The sequence below is a fragment of the Pleuronectes platessa genome, chromosome 3, assembly GCF_947347685.1.
Source record: "Pleuronectes platessa chromosome 3, fPlePla1.1, whole genome shotgun sequence".
NCBI lineage: Eukaryota > Metazoa > Chordata > Actinopteri > Pleuronectiformes > Pleuronectidae > Pleuronectes > Pleuronectes platessa.
This window is the reverse complement of record NC_070628.1, coordinates 15,520,327-15,548,230: the sequence shown is the minus strand read 5'-3', so window position 1 is coordinate 15,548,230 and position 27,904 is coordinate 15,520,327. Positions and strand designations below refer to the sequence as shown.

Sequence of the window (27,904 nt, the reverse complement as noted above, 5' to 3'; positions counted from 1 at the left end):
TTTGGTATAATGGTGTAGAAATTAAAAACAAAGGCTCGTCAGAAGGAAAATCATGACTTTTACATGGTTTTATGTATTAAAAAAAAATACAAACAGAACAAATAAAGATAGAATGTGATAACAAACAGGTGCCAGCAATGTTTCATCCCAGTCCATACACATCTGCACAAAACTGATTTGTTGTATATGAAGATCCCACAATGAGCTTGTGATTCCCAGTGTGTACAGGGATGTCCACTAATGTCTTCAGAGTGTGCAGAGGCTTTTCAGTCTGCGCTCAGTGAGGAAGCGGTGTGTCTGGTGGGATGGATTTTGGTCTTTACCTCCAGCTGAAGCACTAAAGTAGGATAACATGGACTTGTTGTGCTGCCGCTGTGCTGCCTTCTCCCCGTCCTCCTCGTCATCATCCCTGAGGATAGATTTAACAAAACAAGACTGATTTATACACTGTGGTTAGTGCTCGTCTCCTGAGGTCAAATGATTTGCACAGACATTAAGCGTGGAAATCAAACTGGTTGTGGTTTCTCATCTTAAACACATGGAAGCATTTTTTTATAGTCATGTGAAAAAAATTAAGTACTGTCCCTAAATCAGGCTCTGTCTTTACACATAAAAAGGCATTGGACAATATTAAGTCTGAAAGGCTTTTACCAGTGAACAGTCACTGCTTTGCTGTCCATCAGGGTTTGGGCAGTGCTCCAGCTAAATCGAACAAACTGAGGGTAACCAAACACTGGGTCCAGGCACTTCAGCAGCCACGCTTTAGTCTTGGGGTCTGGGAATGGTAGAAAGGTTGGGCTCAGTGACAGTTTAACCAAAAACAGTTTCAACATGCATCAATAATTTTTTGATTGTTGTAGCCTTGCATAGATGGGTTATGAATGACCGAGTGTTAATAGATAAACACTAAAACGCCAATTTCATTCAGTATATTTGACATGTGTTTTTCAAACATGGCTGTCACTACGTCTGTTACCATTTGGGTATCCTGAGCCGTAATCTGTATCCACCTCTCCCATGTCCTCTGCAAAGTTCCAGCCTTTTACAACACGATCCCTGGCAACCTGAAGAAGATCACACAACATAGGTGAAGCCAGAGAACCAAATCTGACTAGAATTTGAGGTTTTCAGCAGCATCAATAGTACAAAATTAAGGCCACGGAAATCCACACAGTCATTGTGACGATAATATTATTCACTGTTGCTCATTGTTTAATCTGCACTCAGCTGAAAAAAGCAACTAAAAAAGTCCTTTGCATATATTTTCTAGAAATAATTAAATAAAACCTCGACTAATATCAGCCCTCCTTTCCTTTCACTGTCTCCACCAGTGATGCATCTATAACCTCACACATTTATGGCATCTTGATGATCATCACTAACCTTCGCACAGATACTTGCAGCACTGACAACGGGGAAGAGGGAGTCAGCTTTCGGCCGAACGGTCACCTCGATACCCGGGAACAGCTGGGAGAGTTTTGCCTCATATTTATCTGCTGGGCCGACTGTGTCCACATAAACCTGCAGAACAGCACACAGAGAGAAGAAGGAACGATGAGACAGAACAGACAGAGTGAAGAGAGAAAGTCAATTCACTGTATGGTGAAGAGGAAAAACATAAATCCTTTAAAGTGCAGGTAAAGTAGTTCACAACGTATAGTTTTTAACACACTTAAACACCTTATCTTTTCACAGAATAAACATTTTACACCTGCAGAATTCAGTGAAGTAACTCAAGAATTTGTGGCTTTGTCTTTATTTAAATGTACTACAATTTATTGACCGAAGACAATCATCAAGGCAACCTGTTATAAGCACAGTGTTGAACATTGTTGAGTTGCATGCAAAGTGATTTATTGCATTTCAATGTCCTGAATAAAGATACCGAAAGGTGCTCTATAGGGCAGGAAATGCATACGTTGAAACACAGGTTGTCCATATGAAACACCCCAAGATATATTTCCCTTCACTTCGCAACATTAATAATGAGATGCACACATTTAAATTGATGTGCATAAATCAGGTCTTTACCTCTTTGAGCTGTACTCCACTGTCCAAGGCAAACTGTACTAGACCAATCGCTGTATCATGTGACAGAGCATTCAGGTTGTATTTTGTCCTTGAAGCAAAAGCAAAGATCATGTTAGTGAGTTTGAATTTTAGTGGAGATAATCCTTTATTAGTTACAGCAGCAAAGGGGAAAGCAAAACAGACATCTATTTTAAAAAGAAATAAATACATAAACATACAATATAAAGATAAGGATATATCGAAAATAACAATAATAATAATCCTTACAATTTCAATAGGGCCTCCCACCGTTCGGTGCTCTGGCCCTAATTATAACAAAGTAAAGAGGATTGGAAGTAGTCACTTGTGATACGTGCAACAGGTTTAACTCTGTATGATGCCACATACCTCTGTAACATGCTGGTAGAGATGGTGTTGGGGGAGAGTATCTGCACCGCCCAGCCCACATAACTTTTGGCTTCATCCAAGTTTTGGAAAAGTTTTTCTCTTTCTGCCTCTGATAGGGTCTTTGAATCTATCAAGGGAGATATACAACACAATCATTTAAGCATATCACTGATATTTTATTTACCAATATGCCATGGAGTAAATAATGCAGTATTCAGTATGCAAATTGCATCTTCAATCTACAGTTGTTAACAAATACTGGTGAATGGTGAACAGGCTAAATTAAATAAAAAACTTGAGTCCTTCACGGAACGGGATTACCTGCCACTTTCGAGTCCTTCAGCTGCTGCTTTTTGGAAACTGGACAGAAACATATTCCATACACCATGGGGCCTGGATCACAAAAAATCATAAAAAACATAAGTGTGTGCGCCACATGCCTCACAGTGTGTAGTTGCTGCTACACAAAATGACTGAACGTACCCAGCACAGGCCCCCTGCCTGCCTCATCAATGCCCAGACAGCAGTCCTCCGTCTTGCAGACATCAGGGATCTGAGAAGCCAGCCGGCAGCTGACAGAGTTGTCTGTTTCAAAGGGGCCGAGATCCATGACTGCTGCGAGAGGAAACCACAAGCTTTTGTAGAATAGAATACAATAGAAAGTATGAATTGCCATTATCCAAAAGAAAGCAGTACCACAAAATTAGAGGTGTTACTTGGGAAACACAGTACAAATTAATGGGAAAAAAACTGGTTTACAATCCAGAAAAAGACACAAACCATGAAACACACAACCAATAAATGCAAGACAACTAGATATTACTTGCACAGATTTGATATTACACTTAAAATGAAGTGAATGCATATGTCATCATTTCGTAATATTGAATGAGTAGAGTTTAGAGGTCTGATAGTAGAAGTCCTCACATTCCCCTGATCATCTGTTGTTATTACTCTTAGTCACACACTGTGTTGGTGGATCTTCGACATGGAGGAGTCTGAGCACGCAACACGTAACAGTGTATTGACGTCTGAAGGTTTAAGTTTAAATACCGGTACTACTTCAAAACTCAGCAACACATTTACATTAAACTGTGGACAACTGACACAAGACGTCGGTGGTGTTTATAACTCCCTGTCATGTAACTACACACATAACAACCCATATTGTGTAGCTAGTCTCCCATGTTGTCATGTTGTAGCTAAGTGCTGCACACTGTCGATACGGCTCCAACTACAGAAATTGGCTCTTACTCCATCAGAACGCAGGTGTTACTGGTTTGAATGGTCAGTTTAGCTTGTTCCAGGTTCATATTTAGATCACATGTGTCCTGTTAAAGAAGAACTTACCCGTTTCTTTGCGGAGTTACCGGAGACTTTCTGCAGCTTCGTGAGTTTGGCGCCGCAGGAAGAGCGTTTTCTTCGTTTGGTATAATGCTGAAAGGCGCTCTACCGCCACCACATGGTCTGGAGTCAGAGCTGGAAATACACAGCTCACCAGGCTCAGGTTTATTTGTCTTAAAAAAACATATTTCATCTTCTCTTCTGTATTTTACTTCATAATACTTCATCTAAATTATCATTACACATTAAGATCTTGAAAAATATTGAATAAAAGGATGTGTAGAGCCAGGAATATTAATTTACAGTATTAAAAGTAAAAGTACTCAGAGCAGTGATACCCACTTTTATATATTATATCATCAACTCATTATTATTGATATGTACACAGCATTTACCTGTTTTACTTGGTTGAGTAGGGTTCATTTAAAATTCTACTTTTCAACATTTTGATTTTTGATTATTTTTAATTCATTATAAAAAGTGAAATTTTAATAATTCATGGGGTATAAAAGAAATTTATGAAAAATGTTTTACTTCAACAAGAACTGCAAAAAAATACTCCATTACAATAAATACATAAATACTTCACCAGCAAAAAGTAAAAGCACTACAATGAAAAGTAGCTAGAATAAATAATCGCAGATGGTCTCACTATGGTGTATTATTATTAATATTGATGCATCAATTTTATGAAATTGGCAGATTTTTTTTAATTAAGATATATCTTATTGAGTAAAAAGGACAATGTGTAGGAAGTGGAATAGTGCGTTGTAGCATTAAATGAAAATATTGTATTGCATTGTTGTTATTTCTGCAATGTGTTAAATATCAAATGGTCTAAACTGCAAATGGGGAAATTAATTAGTTACAAACACATTACATGTTTATTATACAACAAAGAAGTGCAGAGTAAATATCTAGAAAGTTACCTTTGTGAAATCTATATCATCATGTAGCTAAGATGGAGCTGCGACTAAAATCAGTTACAGGCTAATTCCTATCGATTTAACTTAACTAAACTTTTTTCACTTATTCAAAATTTGTTCCTGAAAAATGTATTGATGTGTTTGTGGGTCACACACATAAATCGGTTCTGAATCGGTTTAGCCTCAATATCTTCAATTTCTTATCTATTAACTGTGGACTGAATGTTGTTTTACAGTTTTTTCTTCCGTCAATAATAATAATAATCTCCCTGCCCTGAAAATGATTCCCTTTCTCTCCCACACCTCCTACTGTGAAACATATCAGTGCTTCAAGCATTATCTATGTTCTAGATCACCTTCAGAGACAATGACAACACATGAACTTGACATTTTGATTTCATATGCCCTCTGACTTGTGTTTAAACTATGGCTGAGTGTGGAGGCAGCCTCAGGTAGAGCAGAGAGGGCAGCGTGGAGGCAAAGCCGTGTACAAAAGTCTGAGTGTGTGCTGGTTACTGAGCTGAAATTGGCCTTGCCTCTGGCTCCTTACACCCACCCCTTCTCTCTCGTTCTGTCCCTCTGCCTCGCTGAATGGCTTTCTTTGTCTTCGTCAGTAACACGCAGTCCCCAGCCGATTAAATGTGGGGAATTAGTAGTCAATTTTAGCCTACAACACACAAACACACTAAACAGCTTAGCTTTGGTGGGGCTGTGATCGTGTTGTTATTACAGTTCACACGTCAGCAGCATGTTTTTAATGTCTTTCTTTTCACACTTCGCTTGCTACCTGCACCTTGTGTTATCTCCAAAAAAACAGCACTGAAGAAATAACAAGCTCAGACTGGATGTTTTCTTTTTTTTATAAATAAATTGATTTAATAAATGACAACAATAATATTTCAACATTGCTTTTCTTGTAAGGAAGCAAAAAATACTCAAGGGAATGTATAGCAAACACTTTACAAAACTATCCAGAATTATACAAAATGGAAGAAGCAAAGGTGTGACACATGATGCATGATTACTTACATAAAAATGATAACTACAATTGTAAGAGGGTCAGTATAAAATGATAAAAGTATGCATCACTTAATTAAAGGTGAAGCCTGTGGTAATGACCATTATTCACATTGCTGAAGAGGAAGAGGGCTGTTTGTGAGGAAGCAAACATGCTTTTGGCCTACATGCAGCGCACAACGCTCGTACATGTGATTCTAATCCTTAAGTAGGTCCCAAAGCTGGCCAATTATCTCGAGAGGTTGAGCTGAGACTTATAGATTTTAACTCAGTTATTGAGTCAACCAGATGTGAATTAGCAAAAAAATGTTATAGGCACTTTGAAGCAATAATAATAATAACAATAATAATAATAATAATAATAATAAAGAGGCTGAAGTGGAGGCTTAATGTTCTGAAATTTTGAACAGCTTCAGTCAATCAGGTATCCGTGGTTGTACTCATCCTTTGCTACTGGCACAAAATTAATAGAATTGAGGTAAGTGTCCAAGACTGAGCATTAAGCTGGAATGCGTCTGTAAGAGCTCTCTTTCCCTCTCTTTTTCCTATGTTCTTCCCCTTAAATGCCTAATTGTTCAGTTCAGTGACGTCCATGTAAAGTAAGGACAGAGATGCAGTCTGTGCTATATCTACAAAGAGAGAGAAGGTTGCAACTATATCCTTTTCTGGCCACGTACAACAACAAAACACCAGGGAAACATTCTATTGGAACAAAGCATGCGTCTTTTTTTCATCCCAAGGCAGTGGTGCAGATGTGTGAGTGTCATATCAAATCAGTCACAATAAAGTTACACCCTATAGGATATCAACAATGACAATATACTTACTACTCATATAAAATAACACAAGAAACGTCAAACACATCCTTTAGTTTGGTTAATAAAGTCTGATTACGTCAGTCTAAACCCAGCGTGTCCGGGTCAAATCAGAGTCACTCAACACTTTCTCAGTGTCTCTCTCACTCATCTAAACTCTTGTATTCACACTTGCTGTACATCCCAACCTAGATATTCATGATGGCACACATTTGTTAAAAAGGTTTATTTATTTTTTGATTGGCTGTTGACCCATGACTCACACTTAACTAATGTGTGAGGCTTTTTTTGTATTTTTTTTACGATGTAAGGCCGCGTGGATGCGTCTTGCATTATATTGGCTAAAAAAGTAAAAACCTCTAATATAACATCAATATGGCATGGACACACACGCAAACAGGCAATCACACACTCACATATTCACACACACAGTCACACAGATCCACTCACACACTTCCCATATTTCCCTCTGCTCAGCTGGTCTCCCTCAAGGTCTTGTGAGTGTGGTGTAAACAGGCTGCTCCCAGTGTGTGGGGCTGTGGGAGGGGGCCACGCTGGAGGGGTCTCCTATGGTAGTGTACAGAGGCCTCTGTGTAGGGCCCATGTAGGAGAAGGCTGAATACAGCCCCGGGGCCTGGCTGGAGTGGGCATAGTACGCCCCTGGGGCCTGATGCTCTCCGTACTCAAACTGAGCCCTGGAGGCCAGCGAGGGGAAGGCGGAGCCGTAGTGGGGGAGGCTGAGCGGCGTGTAGGTGACATGGGTGCCCGAGGAGGGAGAGGACGAGGCCTCGGCATAGTGGCTCCCAGACACTGACTCGCTCTTGATCTGGGCCTTTGTGGGGTCGGAGGAAGACGGAGAGGCCTGGGGCTGCTGCTTGGAGAGCCAGGCTGAGTGCCCACTAGCGGCGGCCAAGGCGTAGGCATAAGACGAGGCCGAGGAGCCGGCTGCAGGGCCCCCGGTTCCACTCTGCGGGTGGCCGTTTGGAGGAAGGTACTGGTCAAACTCATTGACATCAAACGGCTCGATGTTGGACATCACCTCATGGCTGATCTCGCCAATATCCATGGTGCCAAAGTCGATGTGGGGTTTAGCTCCCGATGATGAGGGACCACCGGATGCACTTTCAGCTCCCACCCCGAGGGCTCCTCTGGACCCCCCTGATCCTCCTGCCGCTCCTGCTGCCCCATCCCTCTTGGCATCTGACAGTTTTCCAGACTGGAGCTCTGTCTTTGGGGTGGTGGGGGGCGTGGGTGGGCTGTGGCCTAAAGGGGAGAGAGGAGAAGGGACAACATGTTCAGGTGAACTTTGACATCAAGTCTTACACTGTGGCTGAAATTCTTTCACCATTCCTCTCTTGAACAAATGTCTCTTGAAAGTTCAGAACATAAATCTTGTGTGCAGAGCCACCTACCAGCAGGATGGTGGTGGTGATGGTGGTGGTGGTGCAGGTCACCCAGGGGAGAACCAGCGCCGCCATTGTGCTCCAGATGCAGGGTCTTGTAGTGAGACTGGGAGTGGCTGGCCTCCCCTTCCCCCTGACTATCAGCCTCACCGGTCGTTAGTTTGCCGTTTTTGCGTCTCCGGGGCTGGTACTTGTACTCCGGGTAGTCCTTCTTGTGCTGTTTCCTCAGCCTCTCCGCCTCCTCGATGAATGGCCTCTTGTCGCTCTCGTTCAGCAGCCTGGGGGGAGAAAAAAAACAACAAGGACTGATTTAGTCTTATTGGCCTTCTGGGTTAATGGAAAAGTATTTTATTTGAATATGTCTAAAAACTGTGTAGCTATCAATCCTGTGCGTAATGGATGAATAGTGGGATGGTGAAGGACACACATCACACATCTTTGCACAAGTTTTGAGTGCACATGTGTCAAATATTTTTATATTTTTAAGGACCACTAAATAAAAAACACCAGGAACCCCCACATTAAGATCACAATTTGCATACTTTTACATTTAATTTCAATATATACATATTGAAGTGGGGTCCACATGTTTGAGTGTGACCCCTCAGCACACCCCTTCATTGGCTTTACGCACAGGCTGCACAGGAAATGTGCCACTGTATGGCCACACTGTTCTAATGGGACAGCCTCTCTATACAGACCTCCACAGTTTGCCGAGGGTCTTGCTCAGCTCGGCGTTGTGCAGGTGGGGGTACTGATCCGCCAGTTTCCTCCTTGCCGCCTGCGCCCACACCATGAAGGCGTTCATGGGCCTCTTGACGTGGGGCTTTGCTTTGTTCCCGTTGTTTACGCGCACCGGCATGGGCACAAGTGTCCAGTCATATCCGTCCAGCACCTGACTCACTGCCTCCCTGATACCGATCGGGAAGCGATCGTCCTCTTCCTCCGACTTGCCCCTGGATGTGCCTCCGTCGTCTTCGCTGCCGTCCGCACCGCAGAGCGCGGCGAGCTGCTGCGGCGGCACGGCCAGAGGTGAGCCCGGGCCCGGCGGCGCTCCGGGTTGAGTCGGTGACAGTGAGTGACCGTCGTCTGACGCCCCGGGACTCAGCTCCGCCTCGGACAGGCTGTGCTCCTCGCCCGACATTATGATTTTTTATTTATTTACAGCTAATGACAATACAAGCCTTGAATTTTAAATAATATTTAAGAGGGGGACTCAATCTTTTTCGAGATACTTGGAGTCTACGGCGATCCAGTTATTTTTGACTCTTTTCAGGCAAAGTCATACTGCTGCGTAAAAGTGTCCAAATCCTCTCCACCGTCGGCTGGAAATCCTTCAGAGCGAAAACAGTTACACCTAGAAATAAAATGCAATGTTAGAGAAACAGCTTTCGTCAACACCACAAGTTATTATAATTTTAGCTTTGTTATGGATGCATGACCTCGGTTAATTCTAAGGTAAACACGTTGAGAGTTTTAGCGGACAAAATGCGACATGGGCAGCCCCTCTAACCAATAATAATAATAATAGTAATAATAATAATAATAATGATAATAATGATAATAATGATAATAATAACAATTCCAGAACAGCTTCCAGAAAATTCGCCCAATTCTTCGTATAGAAAAATAGAAGAAATCAGCCGCCATATAAACAGTGATATGAAATATCCCCTTTTATCAGAGTATTTTTTGATTTTCAGGAAAAAAAATTAGATAACTTACCAATTTAGATGTCCAGTGGTTCAACATGGGAGTGTGTGGCCGACTGTGGAGCCGATGAATGGCTGCTCTGTGTGGCAACAGCAGAGCTTAAAGAGCGCCTTGTGAGAAGGACCGGGAGGAAAAAAAAGTGATTGAAAGTGGAAAACATTCCCAGAGAGGCAGCATTCCAACACACCGTCAGCCCCGCCCAGCGCCGCGACACGCAGCACCGCCATTGGCCCGCTAATTATCCCCGCAGCTCTCCGATTGGACAGCACGCGGACACGCTGGCTAATGCCCGTCCCGTCCGTCATTGCGACATATCCAGCAGAGAAGAGGTGAGATTTTACCATCGGAGTGGTTTTAAATGAGTCCACAGTGCGTCCATTTAGAGGCAGGACAGGGCCAGGTCTGTTGGACGTGTTGACATGTTATATCAAACAAATAAACAATCAGGAGGAGAGTTGTTGCCTCGTGTGGTCACGTTACTATAAAAAAAATAAAAAATCTGTTGGATTCAGGAAATAAAGCTCGCACGTTTTAGTTACGCTCTTTGTCTATTAAAGATCTAATGAAACCAAATATTGTATTAGACCCTGACTTATAAAAGCAAAAGAGACAAGTCAAGCAGTTGAATGCTTTTGAAAGAAGGACATAATAAAGCATGAGTTATAGGCCTGATGGGCTGAATTCAGGCCAGTGATCACTTATGGTGTTAAATTTATACAAATACTAAATTAATATTGATGAAGCCAGTATCTGCCGTTTCCAACCAACTATGTCTCTGAAATAATCACTCAAAGCAACAAAATCTTTCACAAAGCCCCAAAAAATTGATCTTCTCACTACCCCACTAAGCTCTGGTCTGCAAAAATAATGCTAAATTTGAATTCATCATATGATTTTTCTATTTGTTTAATTTATTTCAGGTCTTTATAGGGCTTTACGTCCTATTTGAATCAGAACTCAATGTGGATGCATTTTTCACTGAGTGACAGAATTGATTTATCAATAATTAATCCCATAATCTGACAAAGCTGTTTATTTGTTGAAAAGAAAACAGAACAATGGCAAGACACTTAGACTGGAAAAAATCAAGATGGAGACTAAAAGATGAACTGTTAAGGGTGGAGTGGCTCCTTCAGACCAAACTCATGTACAAGTCACAAGATTTACATTTCGTTATGATCATCAATATTCAATCCAAATAATTATTTGGTTCACGTGTCCACGTGTTTTTGCATAAAACAAGAGTGTTACATTCAAAGCTATATGATTGTTATTATTATTTCACTGTGCGTAATGTTCAATTTGTCTTTAGGCCATGATCAGCGACTGTCCTGTGAAGCATGGCCTTATGGGAAGGAAGAGTCGACTTTAGCAGCATCTGACACACACACACACACACACACACACACACACACACACACACACACACACACGCGCGCGCGCGCGCACGCACACACACACAGAGGGAGACAGACAGACACACACACATAGAGGAGAAAATGAATGCAACAATAACCCCTGTGTGTGCGCTGCCTCTCATGTCGAGGCTGGCTCTCGGCCTCTCTCCCTCTCTCTCCGTTCTCTTTGCTCTCTTTGTCTCCATCTCAGGTGAATTGTAGACATGTGATCAAACGCCCAAGCCTCTATCCATTAACCCTCGTAAATGAAAAAATGGGGAACAAAAAGCAGTTTTGTGCTGCAAACATGGAAAAAATTGATAACAGAGAGAGATGTGTGCGTCTTTCTCCCCTTATGTCCAGAGCAAAGACACCAGTTGTGCACACATAGCAAACCCTCTGCGGCAGACAGGACACTTGGATCTCTCTGCTGCGACACTTCTCTGTCTCCAAACACTCCGCCGAACCACCTGGATGCGGCCCTTGGATGGTAGGATGCTGCGTTTGGGGGGTGGTGGGTTAGTTTGTGTTGGGGACGTGTGCACCTACATGCTGCACCCCCAGAAAGCGACCCCTCGGACCCTGGCATGAGGCCCTGCACGGTGAAGTGAGTGATTTTGTCTGTGTTGGACCAAAGTGTATTTAAATGTGCGTGTTGTTGTGCGCTGAGTTTATTGGGCTTGTGCAGACCAGAGGGCTGTATGCGGAGGAAGCTGCGGTTTTACGGAGAAGTGTTGAGTTAGCAGCTGGGGATGTGCATGGCCCCCCAGGGAGTCTGTGTGTGTGCGTGTGTTTGCGCGCGTGTGTGTGTGTGTGTGTCTGTCTGTCAGACAGGGCAAGGTGCTTTTTACTGTGTATCCATCATTAAGACATTAGAATTTATATGTAACCAAAGCATGTCAAATGTAGTTCATATTTGTATTTCATCATAGTATAATAATTATATGTTTGTATTATAGTGTATTCCTGTATCATGAAGCGGTTTACACAGGCCTAGATTGATCCTGAAAGCCGACTCGTTTCTTCTACCGATCTACTTTATATTCCGTTTATTTTTTCGCAATAACATTAATAATTAGTTTACTTTTATTTCTTTCCTATTGCCGCATTGAAGTTCATGTCGACATAATGCCAAATTGCAGACAAACAGGCCTATACTTTTTTTTGTAATGATGTTTATTTTTCGTGTAATTTCTGCCCATATGCCACATTTCGTTGTATTTTACACTTGAGGGTTCATTACAGTGGACGTGTTTCGGTTAAATCGTTTTTGTTATATTGAATTTTAAAGGATTGGGTAGGAAAGAAATATTTTTTTTAAGTTAAGTATTTTAATTTAACAGTAAGATCTAAGGCCTTTATTCTACCGGGAGAAATCGGTTAAGGATAAAAAAAAACTAACAGCTTCGTATCCGTCTCTTTGTATATAAATCATAGGGCATTACAGTTTGTGTTCAAGTCTGAACAGTACGTTTCGTGTGATTAAATGTTCGGGAATGGGGAAAGAAGAAAACCTAACTTTTTGAAGCGTCTTTTTTCCTCCTCAGAAGTTGAGCCGTGTCCTGAAACGTAAAAATCTAACCTGACGGGCCAAGAGTTCCCTAATGTTATACGGGGCTATACGGCTATATACTGTAAAAATATAAATAATTAAAGTAAATCATAATTAGTAAAATCTGTAATTATAGAACCAGAATTTAAAGCCTTGGGCCTGTGGATTTTATTTCAAAAGATATTCGATGTTTAATGAAGGCCTGTTTTTTATAATATTATATTCTTTGAATGAATTAAATACAAAGAAGCAGACGAACTTTCGTTGGTTTATCAATTGTGAATTTGTCTGAAGAAGCATCAAAAAGTTGCTTAACGATTCAACCAGGCTTTAAGTTTATTTAAAAGGTTTTTACATGTATTATTTGACTTCAGCTGAATTAGAGCCTAGACAATAGGCCCACAGGCCTTTTCCTTAAAGTAAGCTTTGTTGCATCTCTAATGTCCAGACATGTCTTTACAATATTTTAATGTAAAAGTACTTTTAAATCCTTTTTTATACAAACTCACATATTCATATATAATTCATATAGATTCTACCACATTTTCTGTTTGTCATACTTGTGTCTGTGTTGCAGATGTTCAGTGAAAATAAATTAAGTGAAATTGTGAACAGAAAACGAGAAGCTGTTGAGTCTGAGAAGAAATCTGAGACACTCAGAAATCTATCTGTGAAACCCCCCCTCAGTTTAACATTGTCTCTGGTAAAAAAAAGAAGAGGGAGAAAGAGTATTTAGAGCTGATTCAACAGGGCAACCAACAGATGGTTGGTTTTCTTTTATGTCATTAAATGAGAATTGTAATATTTTCCCCTCCAGCGTTGAAGTTCAGTGAGGAATTTTGATTCTGTAATGCCTGCTCTGCACTTACTCATGATCGCAGAGGTTTTAAAGGTCTTTTGGAAATCACTAGATACTCTAAAGATTCCTGAAAACCACAGGTTTGCTGTTGCACCTTGGCGATGCAAATTTCAGATTTACATAAATGTCTAATTCACAAGATGTATAGCCAACATGTTCGGAAACAAGGAAAGAAAACGGATTCAACATGGATATTACACCTGTTGCCCAGATCGTGATGAAGACATATCACAGGCTTCTTGGTTTACACGGTTGATTCAATTTAACTTGTACATATTCAATAAGAAATCAGAACATCACATTCTGTTCTGAATCTAAAGGCGCCATGCATCCTCAGTCATTCTCCAAGTCCTATGAGACTATCATGGGCCTCAGGGCAACTTGTTAGAAAATAGAGCTCACATGGTTGCATCAATCCCTTCACTAACCTGCCATGTGACTGCAGTAATGGGCCTTTCCATAGCTGCACAGACCACTGTGTCACAAGAGCCCGTTTCCTGCGGCTTCTGGTTGGGAGCGGGGAGAGGATAGGAGGACGAGGTCTCATGATCAGGGGCGAGATCAACAACAAAGATCATGCATCGGCAGGGGGTCAAAGAGTCAGGCCTTCAGGTGCACTCTGAGAAACAGGAAGCCCCCTTTTTCCCCCTACATGTGATCTGGATGAAATTGGGATGCCTCAGGGCTGTGTGATCGGGGTGGATGAATAACTTTCTGAATATATTTTGTAATATATTTTTGAAGATAGAAAATTAGGTGATCAGATATGTGTGTGTGGGGGGGGGAGAGAGAGAAATGAAAAAGAGAGGAGAAAGAGAAATGAAAGGGAATGACCTCTTGCTTTGGCTTCGATACTTGAACAACTCCCAGGGGAAATTCTTGAAATCTGACGGTGGAGGGAAAAGTCAAAGAGAGAGAAAAACAGAGAGATGCAGATAGTGTGTCTGTGTGTGTGTGTGTGTGTTTGTGTGTGTGCGTGTGTGTGTGTGTGTGTGTGTGTGTGTGAGAGGGAGAGAGTGTGAGAGGGATGCAGATAAGGGAAGCATGCACAGCGGTCAAATATTCACATGCTGGGTCACATTCTGCATTAAACTGATGGATAATTGGTGGAAAGCATTCATTCCCATGTCAATAGGCACATTGGGCCTGAAATGAATAGCGTCATTTGTTCCGAATGATGACGAACTCGACAAAACAAGCCAAAATTATATGTCAGAAATTGCAGAAGACTGGTACAGAGGGATGCTTTTTTGCAGATATGATCACAGCACGTCCCTGCTACATGAGGTTGAAAACGCCCGTTTAGAAAAATGATTTTTATCTGTGGCTCCAAGGGCTTTTCTCATGCTCTGCAGCCTTTTCGCTGTGTTTTCTCTGTTCATTAATTAAAATGTGCTCTCAGGCTTTGTGCGGATAGCAGTCGAGGTCAGTGCCTTTCACTCGGGGAATTCCAGCTCCGACTCTAGACTATCCATAATTCTGAACCTCATGTGACTCAAATGTTTTGACTTTCACGCTGAGCCGTACATCTCGTCAACAATTCTTCCTCCAGCTAATGTCCGAGACCTGCGCGGTGATTTGCGGCATGTCTTCAAAAAAGGGAGACGACGACTCTGCACCCCATCGGACGGTTTTGTGGGTGAAGAAGTGATTTGCTGTGGCTGGGTGTCGTCTGAAGTACGGTATTGACGTGTGATTGAAAGTGAAAAATGAGGGTCCTGTTGGGATTTCTAATGGGCCATTGACCCAATGGTTGAGAACGCATGGGAACGGCTCAAAATCTTGGAACAAACCGGTGAATTCATCCCACCGAGGGCTGCAGGTGTTTTCTGGGTTTATCACTTGATTTATTTGTCATGCATACTTTGTAAGTGGGGATGATGCAGTGACACGCTATACGTGGGGAATGAATAAAAAATGATTCTGCTATCTGACCTCTGTCACTCCTCTTTCGCCTATTTTCACCCAGTGAATTAGTGCAGCTGCACCACACTTAAACGGGTCCCCCTCTCTTTCTCCTCTGGGAGTGTATGTGGCCGAGCATGAATCCTCTCTTTGTGCTCTGTCTGCACAGTTTCCCCCTCCTCTTTAGTTTCTTGCCTTCTTTCGTCCTTTTTATTTGGGGAAGAGGGGCTTCGGTTGCGATGGCGGCAGCACTGGCGAGGTGGTGGCAGTGGTAGGGATGGTGGTGGCGGCAGCAGGGAGGAGGAGGAGGAGGGTAACTTGTTGGACCACATTCCTGTGCAGCTGTGGAGGCTGGTGCAGGGTGGGGGGTGGAGGGCAGGGCAGGATCATCATTGCATTGCAGGCTATCATGAATGGCCTATTGTTCAGGCGGTTTGCTGTGTCCGCATCTCTCTGCCACAACTGCAGCCTGACCGAGAGAAGCGGAGGCACAGAAAAGTGAACAACTGTGGGAGATAAAGAAGATGGTCGGGGAAAACGATGAGAGCATGACGTGAGGTTTAAAAAATTAAACACGAGTGATGGAAAGTGGGAGGGAAAGGTCATCGACAGATTTTATATTTGCGCCTCTGACTCAGATGCAGGAGGATGTGAGATCTCAGAGGGTAGTGGTGGTGATGAAGATGGGGATGATGGTGACATGGACAATGGTGGCATTCATGATGTGACTCTATGACGGTTTTGCCCCTCAGTCATACATGCCAGCACGCTGTTTAGTCATGCATTTAAGTTGGTTGTCTCTCACATTTCTTCCCCCTGCAACATAGAAAAAATCACTAGTTATAAATGTTTCCTCCCTGAACTTTAGGAAACTGATTTATGTGTCCGATTAAGTTTACAGATGTGATGTTTAATAAACTATGAATAAACTACAATGTCGGGTTACGCTCTGTCATTGTCGTCAAATAACAAAGCTGGCATGGCACTGAGTAAAGAGCGTACACAAGATCCACACTTTTATTTGCATCTGCACCAAATTGCAAATATTCATCCAACGAGTGAATCTCAGTGTGTGAAGGTGAAGCACCTTATTACACGTGGAACACTTTTTGTAACAGGTTATATACGGTAACCGTGGTGATGTGTAGTGTCATTGTGGTTGTTGTTGGAGTAATTATCGTTCTCTCTGTGCCTGACGACTGCTGTGTAGCACATGGTGAACTAACCCTAACCCTATCTATCTATCTATCTATCTATCTATCTATCTATCTATCTATCTATCTATCTATCTATCTGTCTGTCTGTCTGTCTGTCTGTCTGTCTGTCTGTCTGTCTTTCTGTCTGTCTATCTATCTGTCTGTCTGTCTGTCTGTCTGTCTGTCTGTCTGTCTGTCTGTCTGTCTGTCTGTCTTTCTGTCTGTCTATCTATCTGTCTGTCTGTCTGTCTGTCTGTCTGTCTGTCTGTCTGTCTATCTATCTATCTATCTATCTATTTATCTATCTATCTATCTATCTATCTATCTATCTATCTATCTATCTATCTATCTATCTATCTATCTATCTATCTATCTACCGATCTGTCTGTCTGTCTGTCTGTCTGTCTGTCTGTCTGTCTGTCTGTCTGTCTGTCTGTCTGTCTATGTATTTATCTATCTATCTATCTATCTATTTATCTATCTATCTATCTATCTATCTATCTATCTATCTATCTATCTACCGATCTGTCTGTCTGTCTGTCTGTCTGTCTGTCTGTCTGTCTGTCTGTCTATGTATCTATCTATCTATCTATCTATCTATCATCTATCTATCTATCTATCTATCTATCTATCTATCTATCTATCTATCTATCTATCTATCTATCTATCTATCGGTCTGTCTGTCTGTCTGTCTGTCTATCTATCTAATAAATAAATAATAAATTTGTGAATCTGCAACAAAACTTAATGGATTCTTCCTGACTCAGAACGTATCCTTTCACCAAGTTTTGTGTTAGTTTTTGCTTAATTCTGCTAACTAACAAACAAACTCACCAACAATCAAACAGACAGGGGAGAAAGAATAACCCTCTTAGCAGTAAAACAGTAGAAAGTGGTTAAGTTAAAGTAAATTAAGGTAAAGTAAAGTGGGATCATATGGAAACAGGTGAACTCTCGAGTCTGTCATCTTTTAATATCAGAGGTTTTCTTCAATCAGCCTGCACCTGAGTCAAGTAGACAAATAACAGCTTATATGAGATGCTGTAGACAGCTTGAGACGCACACTCACACACAGACGCACATGCACACGCATAATGCACACACATGCCACGAGAACACACACGAACATAGTAATTTCTCTATAACTCAGAGGACATTCAATTTACAATCATTTCCTGGAGACCAACAAATCAATGACCCTAAACAAAACCCTTGACTAAGTTTAAAATATGTCTTCAAATTGAATGATTTGTTATGGGGACATGCTATCCATTTGTACCCATGTGACTGTGTCAATAGTCAAATGGGACCAGTACCCCCCACACACACACAGCCACACGGTATTAGGTTATGTTCTGGGACCATATCCACAAGCTTCTGAGACCTATCAGTTTGACACATTTTCACTCAGTTATGTTGTGTGTGATGACCTGTTTCTCTGCAGGTGTACCAGAGGTGGGCGGGGCATCAGCAGAGGATCATCAGCAGAGGGTGACATGTTCATCTCACGTCTGGACCCTGTGCGCCAGCTGCTGCTTCTCTGAAACAAGTTGCTGGCTCTCTCCTGCCTGAGACACCTGTGTGGTTTGTGTTGCTTCATCTTTGCACTCATGCACCCACCTCAACTCTGCTGGTCTCACTGATCACATATTGTTAGTTTAAATTCTTCGATCTACTCCTGTATAATTGTTATAGCTCTGTTGTGTGCACCTCCTTATTTTGCCATAGCCACACGGCTCGGTGTATGACAGTGATGCGACTCATATATAACAGTCTGTCAAAAGATATGGTATCGCATATATAGTGAAGCAAATTTACTTTTAAAACCATTTATCTGTTTAATCCTGCCTCTTTAGTCTGTTACTCTTTAAAACACACACAATGCAGGATGTGTTGACTTACATGGTTAGAAACGCTGCTGTTTATCAGGACTTGGGCTTAACGTTACCTCGGCCAAGTGCGTTTCCACCTCTGTCCATTTCATTGTAAGGAGGATTACACAAAAACTACTGAATGGATTTAAAAAGAATTGGAGGGAAGAAGCCCTTGCCTTTTGATGCAGATCAAAATCCGGAAGAGGATCCAAAAGTAAATTTTTTCACTGTCATTAACATGTGAGATAGGATGTTTTGACATTGTCACAATTTCCCCAGAAAATAACTCATGCACCTTGTTGCAAAAAACAAAGCCACATACTGGTATGTATGAGTGTTTGATATTTAATGCAGCTTGATCTAATTAAAGTGGATTGTTGGGCCTTGGCAGAGATTTGGAGTCATTACAGTTTGGGAATATGAAATTTAAATGAGGCCAAGTCAGTGTACATTTCTGAAAAGCACCTTAAAACTGATTTGTTGGCTATATTTTTTATTTGAAGCTTCCATTTAATGGGTTGTATTTTCAATATTTTCAATAATCTTTTAAAAGAAATCTAAATCTTCGCTGCTTTTTATCCATCTTTCGCCCTTTTTTTGTTTTTGAAAAGATCTGTCTCTCCGTTTTCCCACCGCCAAAATAAATTATTAAACATATGTCAGTTAAGATTTTACATTTCAACCACCGCACCATCCCCAAATAAAAAGAAAAAAATAGGACATAACATTTTATTTGCTGTGGTCTTATATGTGTTTATGCGAACTGAACCCAAACCACAAATAAAGTGATATTTCTTTTATCAAAACAACAACAACATCTGTGTCTTTATTCAAAAACAAAAAAAGCCAACAACTCTGAAATGCCACCAGGGCCAATAACTCAAATATGTGTTTTATGAGATTTATTTTCCTGCAAAAAAAATAAAAAGAGCAGGAGAGACAAAACAGAGAAAGAGAGAAAGTGGAGCAGACTTTCAAATGATGACTTCTGAGCATTTAATTAGCCTGTGTGAACCAAAGAGAAGAGGAGAGGGCCTGAGGGGTTTGAGGGAAAGATGGCTACATGAAAGAGTCTGTTGTTGTCCGAGCACAGGGAGAGATAAAAAGGCTCCAGCGGGACAGAAAGATGGATGGGATATTTGGGAGCAGAGAGAGAGAGAAATATGGTGATTTATGACATTCCTTGTGTCTGTCATTTGGATTTCTTAAAAAACGGCATGAATGAATATTAGCAATCTAATATTTCCACTGTGTGACAGTGGCACTGTTTGTCACGCAGCCTGTAAAGGACAAAAAGATTTCCATCTGACCTTTTCACCGCGTATTCATAGGTGTATATATAGAGAGGATGTCAGAATGAGAACTTTAGACTGATATCCAATCGACATGACGCACTGGGTGTTGTTATTGCTATGTTATTATTATTATTATTATTAATACAAACTCCAGCAAAACCTATTGCAGGTAACATTGGTCAACCTGGCAACTTGATAAAAACCAGGGGATATAAAACACACTTAGTAAGTTTTATAACTGATGGCTGTGCATTTGGGGCTTTTATTTAATTGTAAAATGGCCATATCTGTAAATTTGATAGACTTCATGCAGGGGATTCTTTAAACAGTGTAGATACAATGAGAAAGTGCCATGACAGAGGGAGTGTGACATTCTACAAAATTCATACAGAACAAAATCTGGGACATTTTCCTTACTAAACACATTTAAAATAGAATTGGAGTTAGAAGCAAACTGGTATGTATAAATTACACTTGAGAAAACTCTGATACAAAACATAATGTGCAGACTCAATTCTTTGTGTACTTACTCATACCTCAACTTCGAAAACAGATTAAAGCAATGAATGTCCCCTGATGCAAGTCTAAATTAACAATACAAAATGGAAATTGAGCTACCGGGTGCCAAATGAACTCCCAGTCCTCCCACTCTCTTGTTTTCGAAATGTGCAACATACAAACATAAACACAAATGTCTTAAAACTAGATTTACAGCCAGAAGCTTAGCTAAGCAGAAAGACTAGAAACAGAGGGAAAGTGCTACCCTGGTGGTGGGCAAAGGTATCACATATTAACCTTCTACAGCTCACCTGTTAAAACGTTATTGTGCTCTGTATTTGGTTTGTATTTATTTAGCACTTTTCTAGTCTTGATGATCACACTTTACAGAACAGTTTTTTCCATTCACCCATTTACACACACATTCAGACAGTTTCTGTATGAAAAGGGGCAAAGATGGGGTTCAGAATCTTGCCCAAAGACTCAAGCAGAATAGTAAAAACTGGAATCGAACCACAGACCTTCTGGTTAGAAGAACCGCTCATGACAACATGCTATGGTTTTAGGTTTTTGTTAGAAAGAACATTTAACCAAATGTTTGAACCTTTTCTTGAAGACGTAAGAACTAACTGTACACAATTCCATCACAATAATGTATTATTGACATTCATTTTCATAACTTGAGGAGGCATTTTTTTGTCCTTATTTTATTGCAGATAGTTAAATAGATCAGAAGGACCCCCAGCAAGTTTCTCAAACTGGGGACGCTGTAGTTACGAACTCAGTATGCTCTAATCCTCCAGGCAAGGACAACGTTCATATTTTATTACAATAATCACATCAGCAACAGTTTCGCTATCGAAGCGTGACTGATTATACGGAAGGAAGTTTGTCATAGAAATACAAGAAAATTAAAAATACCAGAGAGAGGAGGGCAGACAGTCAGACAGACAGACAGACAGACAGACAGACAGACAGACATATAGACAGACAGACAGAAGGACAGGCAGACAGACAGACAGACAGACAGACAGACAGACAGACAGACATATAGACAGACAGACAGACATATAGACAGACATATAGACAGGCAGGCAGGAGGGCAGGCAGTCAGTGATTATTATACGGAAGGAATTTTATCATAGAAATACAAGAAAATTAAAATTACCAGAGAGAGGAGGGCAGAGAGTCAGACAGACAGACAGACAGACAGACAGACAGACAGACAGACAGGCAGGCAGACAGGCGGACAGACAGACAGGCAGGCAGACAGACAGACAGACAGACAGACAGACAGACAGACAGACAGACAGACAGACAGACAGACAGGCAGGCAGACAGGCAGACAGACAGACAGGCAGGCAGACAGGCAGACAGACAGACAGGCAGGCAGACAGACAGACAGACAGGCAGACAGGCAGACAGACAGACAGGCAGGCAGACAGGCAGACAGGCAGACAGACGTATCCAGAAGATGTTTGCCCTGTGGTGCTTCCCAGCCCAGTTCAGTCAGGCCTCCTCTGCTTTAGCCCGAGCTGCACACAATGCTCCTCTGTCCCCCCAGCGAGCTGCTTCACAGCTCCACAACACAACACGGCTCATTATGGAATCAAAGATCCCCTGGCCACAGCTCCCAGTGTCTAAATACTGTCCCCTGCTGAGCACACACACTGTCACTGGCTCTGGTCGCACAGCCCGAGGCCACAAACAGCCAGTTAGGCCAGAGAGGGCATGAAGATACGCAGGGTGTCAGGCACATAAAAGCGCTCACGCACACTCACACACACAGCAACTTATTAGGTAAGATCCTAGTCAGCCATCAGCGGCATTAGCAGGGGTCACAGGGGTCACCCAGCTGCTCTCCCTCATGGACCCTGATGACAGGGGGTGTGACGGTGCGGTTAATTAACCAGCATCAGAAAACAGCAGGATGGGATGACAGCAGGGAGAGGGGAAGATTGCAAGAAGGGGAAACGACCTATTAGAGGAGACGCGAGACGACATCTAACCACATCACAGATCGCCCGATTAGATTACAGAAGAGGAATCTGATGGGAGGAATTTCCCTGTTTTTCTATTGCGGAAGAAACATTTATAACCAAAAAGTTCCAGCTAAGGATTGTCAAGATTTAAAACATTAAAATTGTTTTGGTTATTTTTATTTCCTTTTACAGCTACAGGATTTGAGAACAAGGAAATGGCCCAAGATCATTGGTCAATTTCATACAGATAGACAATGACTTTAATAATAGTGCGATATTAAATGGTAATCTAATTTCATTACAGAAGTGGGTTTAGTCCTTCCTTGGTTCTCAGTAACCCAGGTTAGTTGCAAAGTGGTCATTTAAATCAAGTTCCACCATGAAAACCTCAAACATGTCTCAATGATGTTCAATAAAAAAACTTTGAGAAACACAAACCTGACTTTGCTGCTCCTCCTCTTCTTGTCACTGCCCTTGAATCTTCCTTTATACAAACAGATAAAGAGCAGTGGACAGTGTCTGTTGAAAACCTGAATTAATGAAAAAGGATTGGCAGTTGGCAGAAGAAAAACAAGAGCAGGAATGTTTTGAATGATCGAAACGTTTTGATGTTGATTAAAAGTTGTTACCGTATAAACACACTTGCACGTGTGCAAACACACATACACACATTGCATATGTACTGCCATTCTTACGGAACATTGCATTAACTTCCATTTATTTTTTGTTTATTGTATAACTGTTTACTTCTGATGTCTCGAATTAATGATAGGACCCCTTGCTGGAGACCTTTACATCAACTCCTCTTCAACCACAGAAATATCACAGAAACCACTTATTCAAACTGGTATAATTAATGATCAGTCATTTGTTGAGGATAAAATAACGAAATCCAACAAAGCACCATGAGAAAAAGGGTTTAGTGATCAATTAAAAAACAGAATTTGGTTCTTTGGCACTGCCAACCACTGTGGTGTCACTGTTCAACCACATGGGGGAGCATGTGCAGCGGTCAAAACACAATTGGTCCCACTACACTAATGACTTCACTTACTCCTGCTCTTCTTTTTGTTTCTGTTATTTCACCTAAAGCCGTTCACCTTTCAGCCCCGTGTGGCCAGGCTGAGTTCAGTCTGTGTGTTCCATCAATTTCAATCCGTCCTTGACTCGATAGGTTTTGTCATTGGAGACACAACCAGGACTGACTGTATTTGGGTCACTGAAGAGTGTTGTAGGTACTGTGGCACATACTACTCTGTAATTTACAATTGCTATAGAGTTAGATGGAGTTTGCCACAGACCCTCAAGTGACGCCAAATACCAGCTACATTTGATTTGTCTCCACATTATTTGATTAATTACCTCCACCAAGGAGGTTAGGTTCTCACCTGTATTTGTTATACAAGAGGATTATGCAATTATTAATATATACTAATAATATACATTTTGTGGAGGGGTGGGGTATGACCCAAGAAAGAAACAATTCAAATTGGGTGTGGATCTGAAAGAGGGGTCGGGTCCAGTTACTTCTTTTCAGTTTCTTAACAACTCTGAAGTGTTGTTAAGAAACTGAAATGTAATGTAATGAAGTCTCCTCCATCCGGTGAACCTGTTCATTCAGGAAGACTCTACATCTAGCAAGTTCATTGTTTTGATTGTTATTTTGCTTAGTTGTTGTCAAGTGTTTTATCAAATTGCATCTACTTTGTCTCAAGTTGTTGTTTCACTTATAAATCAGTTGATTAATCAAGTTAAGATCAAGTGTTTTTGCAGGGCACAATCTCATACAAAAGCGAGGAACCAATTTGACGAAAGGGATCAGAATTTAACCTGACTGTGACCCTGAATTTTTGTATTAAAATAAATGTTAGTACGTGCAATAGTTATCGAGACATTTCACTCAAAATAATGGCTTGAAATGAAAGTTCAGGGCATCACCAAAGTAGTGATACGTTGTGTGGCAAACATGAATATCTTTGAAAAATGTAATTACAACCCATGTATTAAATATTTGTCTATCGGTGGTAGACCAACTAACTGAGCAACATGACTTCCTCTAGATGTGTGTCAGCATCCGCTGCACTGCACAAACAGCACACAGGAGGTCCCCAGTTGCTGGCTTTGCCCTATCGGTTATCCAGTGATGCAGATTATAGAGAAAGAGCAACTGCTCACGTTTTGATGCAAAAGTAAGACAAAAATTATCTGTGTAATTTCAACCAATTGTACACATGTGGTTTACAGGGTGGATGGATGCTGTGTAAATGCAACAGACAGTCAACAAATACAATTCAGGCATTAACACTACTGTTTTATTGGGTGTTTTGTTCAGACACTGTTGCAAAGTGTTTTATCTAATGATTAAAGTACGAATAAAGTGCTTGTTCTTCATCTGTACATGTGTAACTTGATGTTGCCTTTGTCCTTCATTTATATTTGTCTTTCTATTGTTGAACAAACTGTGATAAATCATGAGAGAAGAAAATAATTAATTTATAAAATAAGTTACAGAACTTAGGCCAGAAGACAGAAGTTTAAAATACAGAGATCATTTATTTTTAGTCAGAGAAAAAAAGTTTGTTGAAGTTGAGCATGTGAGTCATGCTTCCTTAAAGTAAATAGATTTTCTCTTTGAACATTAATCTGCATATGATGTATGTTCATTTTAAAATGAAAACAAAAGCATACCATATTCACAAAAGAAGAAAAGAATGGAAATCAAGAACAAAAAAGCTTGACTACAACTGTTGCTCATACACAGGTTATATTGAATAAAACAAGAAACCAGCTAAGTTTTAGAGGTGCCTCTTGAGAAAAATATCTGTTCACTATGTTCAAAAGTAGATGAGCTGAGTGTTTTATAGATACTGATGTTGCAGCTGTGTGTGTGCAATACCTGAAACCAGAGCAAGTTATGAATTAAAGCTGAGTTGAGTTTGTGACAGCTGCAGATGAGATCCTTCTCTTTCAGCACATGTACTGTCTAAAATGTGTCCACCATCTTAAAACTTTTACACTGGTTCAATACTTTGGTTGGATGCACACAGACAAAGAGAGGAAACAAATGGAAGGGCAGCCATTACCATGGATTAAACTCCTGACTCTCTGCTGATGTATAAAGGTAGGGTGGGCTGTAGTCTGTCAAGGCTGATTTGATTCTCTGTGTCCAGAACACACAGCATCTCCGCTGTCTGCTCCTCCACAAATGTCTCCTTGAAACCCGAGTGAATGTCATCTCTCATCTTAAGTTCTCTGTCACTTCTTATGTTCAGGCTTCCCGCCTTCTTCTTTGCGTTCTCCTCATCCTCATCGTCCCCACAACACAAAGCTACCTCGTTCTCGTAGCAAAAAGCACTGGGGGAGTGAGGGCCCAGGAGGCGGGACGGCCTCGGGGCAAACGGTGAGGGAGACCTGGAGTAACTCGAGCTGGAGGAAGAGGACTGCCCACCACGGACCTTCATCTGGCTCAGTTCCCTGGCACTACAGTGAGGCGTAGATGGCACTTCATAGGTCTTATGGAAGCGGGAATAGTCCACATGGTAGCGGTCACCCTTTTCAAAGACCACAGGCTCAAAGCGGTGGCCCCATAGAATCTCCTTGGCTAAGTAGGAGGTGCGGGCCTGAGTGGTCATCGCTGTGGCCTCGACCATTCCTTCCAGGATGACCACGATCTCAAAGTCCTCTTTGTGCAGGTCACTACAGCTCATGTCATACAGAGGGCTGTTCTTGTTGATCTCGTGGACCACCACCAAAGGCGACACTAGAAACAGCCGATCCAACCCGTCATCATAGCCGACGTCAATGTCTGTTTGCTCCAGAGGGAGGTACTCACCCTCTGCCGTCACTTTTGGCTTAATGAGCTGAGCACGAACATGCGCTTCAACTATGTGACTCTTGCGCATGTTTCCCAGACGCCACATGAGGCACAGCTTACCATCCCGCAGGGCGATGACAGCATTATGCGAGAACAGCAAGGTCTGAGCCCGCTTCTTGGGCCGCACCATCTTTGCCATGATGGTGCCGATCATGAAGGAGTCAATAATGCATCCCACGATGGACTGCACCACCACAGTCACCACAGCGACTGGGCACTCCTCAGTGACACACCGGAAACCATATCCAATGGTTGTCTGGGTTTCTATGGAGAACAGAAACGCCCCAATGAAGCCCTGGATGTGGAGAATACATGGCCGCCATTCGTCTTTTCCTCCCTCAAAACCATTCCGAGGATCCCCGTCCTTAACAGGGAGGTGAAAGTCAAAGTCTCCATGTGCGAACGCCACTCCCCAGAAGATCAGGCCAAACAGCAGCCAGGACAGAAGGAAGGTGGTGGTGAAGATGAGTAACAGGTAGCGCCAGCGTATGTCCACACAGGTGGTGAAAATGTCAGCAAGGTATCGTCGTGGCTTGTCCTCCATGTTGTTGAACACCACATTGCACTGTCCGTTCTTCTTCACAAAGCGGCTGCGCAGGCGGCCGGTGCCCAGATCAAAGCCCAGATGACATGAAGGTGGTGCACGGCAGTTGTTTTGGACAATTGGCTCATTTGTTACCCTGAGAGACAAAGCCCCTCTTCTTTCTTCACTACCTGGACACTCTCCTCCTTCCTCACCTTGCATGCAGGCCCCCGCCAGGGTCTGCTGAGTCAGAGGACTGTGGCCGTTGTGAAGGCCCAAGGTGGAGATCTTCAGGGTATCTTCATCTGTGGAAACGATGCTGTATCTGGGAGAAGCAAGAAGAAGAAGAAGTTTCAAGAGAATTGACTAAACCCCAGGGTCCCCTTTTTAATCTTTGCAATGGCTCTAAAGTTTTCTATTTTCACACTCCACAGGGTGAATGGATCCTTAAAATTGAAAAGGAAATGATTTTCAATTTTAGGTAGCAACTAACAGTCACTAGCATCCTGCTGAGTTAATGATTCATGCAGTGTGGAGATAGGAGATGACGAAGGTCCATTGCTTGGCCGCAGAGTACATCTCTTTAGTCTTATTGTCAGAAATATGCTATCGAAAAATGTCAAATTAAGCGGTCATTCCATATGACACAACCCTGTTGCTGACAAGCTTGTTTTAATTTTACAAGTAATGTTACAAGAGGGAATGGCTCATCGGAAGAACTAACCAGATTGTTTTGGCAAATGTAATTTAAGCAAATCTGCTTCTACACAAAATGTCTCTGATGTTTTGGTACCCATTACTTATGACTGACACACTTTTGTGTCAGTGGCACACACTATTTCCCATCCCCTCTCACCTGTTGACTCGCACCGCTCCCATGGCACCGGTGATCATCAGGCTTTGTCTGCGAGGGCAGTAATGCAGGTTGGGGCGGGCAGTTCCAACCATTAAAGTATTGTTGCTGGACTGGGGGGAGGTATGAGCTCAGGTCTGTCTTGCATTTGTTATCAGCACTGTCTTCTCATGACACATTTTCTGTCAACAAAGGGGACAAAGCGGAGATTTCTTAAGTCATTCCAAATGTGAAGGTCAAGGACGCTGTCTAAAGCAAAACAAATCCAATGGGACCATACAGGGGTTAAACAAGAGGACATCGACTATGAGCATTTCTGTCTTTGTTTGGCATGTTAGCATGCTACGATTCAATTATAACAAAATATGCTAGCAGCTGTGTGTGACCATAATTAGCCACATGAGTGCTGTAAGCTAAATGCTAAATTTCAGCATGCTAACATGCTGACATAATGTTTTCC

General features: G+C 41.8%; 3 protein-coding genes across 5 annotated transcripts; all 3 read right to left on the bottom strand.

The window, feature by feature from the left end:
- Window positions 1-53: 53 nt before the first annotated feature.
- Window positions 54-3,842, bottom strand: rnaseh2a (ribonuclease H2, subunit A). Of its 3 annotated transcripts, none has more exons than XM_053418499.1 (9): window positions 3,769-3,842; window positions 2,902-3,033; window positions 2,740-2,811; window positions 2,419-2,545; window positions 2,032-2,119; window positions 1,384-1,521; window positions 977-1,064; window positions 652-775; window positions 54-409 (listed from the first exon to the last, which is right to left on the bottom strand). In XM_053418499.1, exons 2-9 carry the CDS (start codon window positions 3,026-3,028, stop codon window positions 247-249), a joined length of 927 nt encoding a protein of 308 aa, XP_053274474.1. In that variant the 5' UTR covers window positions 3,029-3,033; window positions 3,769-3,842; the 3' UTR covers window positions 54-246. The 3 variants fall into 3 exon arrangements, with proteins under 3 accessions (XP_053274474.1, XP_053274476.1, XP_053274475.1); XM_053418501.1 differs by having other exon boundaries at window positions 2,902-3,030; window positions 3,769-3,840; XM_053418500.1 differs by having other exon boundaries at window positions 2,902-3,053; window positions 3,769-3,834.
- Window positions 3,843-5,580: 1,738 nt separating this feature from the next.
- On the bottom strand, window positions 5,581-9,783 carry LOC128437313 (transcription factor Sox-10). Its single transcript, XM_053419415.1, has 4 exons — window positions 9,649-9,783; window positions 8,625-9,280; window positions 7,933-8,201; window positions 5,581-7,783 (listed from the first exon to the last, which is right to left on the bottom strand). The coding sequence occupies exons 2-4, from the start codon at window positions 9,065-9,067 to the stop codon at window positions 7,008-7,010; spliced, it is 1,488 nt and encodes a 495-aa protein (XP_053275390.1). The 5' UTR covers window positions 9,068-9,280; window positions 9,649-9,783; the 3' UTR covers window positions 5,581-7,007.
- A 15,500-nt stretch (window positions 9,784-25,283) lies between these two features.
- Window positions 25,284-27,539, bottom strand: LOC128437312 (ATP-sensitive inward rectifier potassium channel 12-like). The gene is made up of 2 exons (XM_053419414.1): window positions 27,448-27,539; window positions 25,284-26,916 (listed from the first exon to the last, which is right to left on the bottom strand). The coding sequence occupies exons 1-2, from the start codon at window positions 27,537-27,539 to the stop codon at window positions 25,284-25,286; spliced, it is 1,725 nt and encodes a 574-aa protein (XP_053275389.1).
- Between the last annotated feature and the right edge of the window lie 365 nt (window positions 27,540-27,904).

Excerpts from the sequence above, each read along its gene's own strand:
- rnaseh2a (XM_053418499.1), bottom strand. The coding sequence starts at position 3,028 with ATGGATCTCGGCCCCTTTGAAACAGACAACTCTGTCAGCTGCCGGCTG. Across the intron at positions 2,120-2,418 it reads TCTACCAGCATGTTACAGAG|GACAAAATACAACCTGAATG; the intron begins GTATGTGGCATC and ends TTTTGCTTCAAG. Across the intron at positions 1,522-2,031 it reads GTGGAGTACAGCTCAAAGAG|GTTTATGTGGACACAGTCGG; the intron begins GTAAAGACCTGA and ends GCTGTTCTGCAG.
- LOC128437313 (XM_053419415.1), bottom strand. The coding sequence starts at position 9,067 with ATGTCGGGCGAGGAGCACAGCCTGTCCGAGGCGGAGCTGAGTCCCGGG. Across the intron at positions 8,202-8,624 it reads ACCCTCGGCAAACTGTGGAG|GCTGCTGAACGAGAGCGACA; the intron begins GTCTGTATAGAG and ends TTCTCCCCCCAG. Across the intron at positions 7,784-7,932 it reads TCACCACCACCATCCTGCTG|GCCACAGCCCACCCACGCCC; the intron begins GTAGGTGGCTCT and ends TCTCCCCTTTAG.
- LOC128437312 (XM_053419414.1), bottom strand. The coding sequence starts at position 27,539 with ATGGTTGGAACTGCCCGCCCCAACCTGCATTACTGCCCTCGCAGACAA. Across the intron at positions 26,917-27,447 it reads GGAGCGGTGCGAGTCAACAG|ATACAGCATCGTTTCCACAG; the intron begins GTGAGAGGGGAT and ends TGCTTCTCCCAG.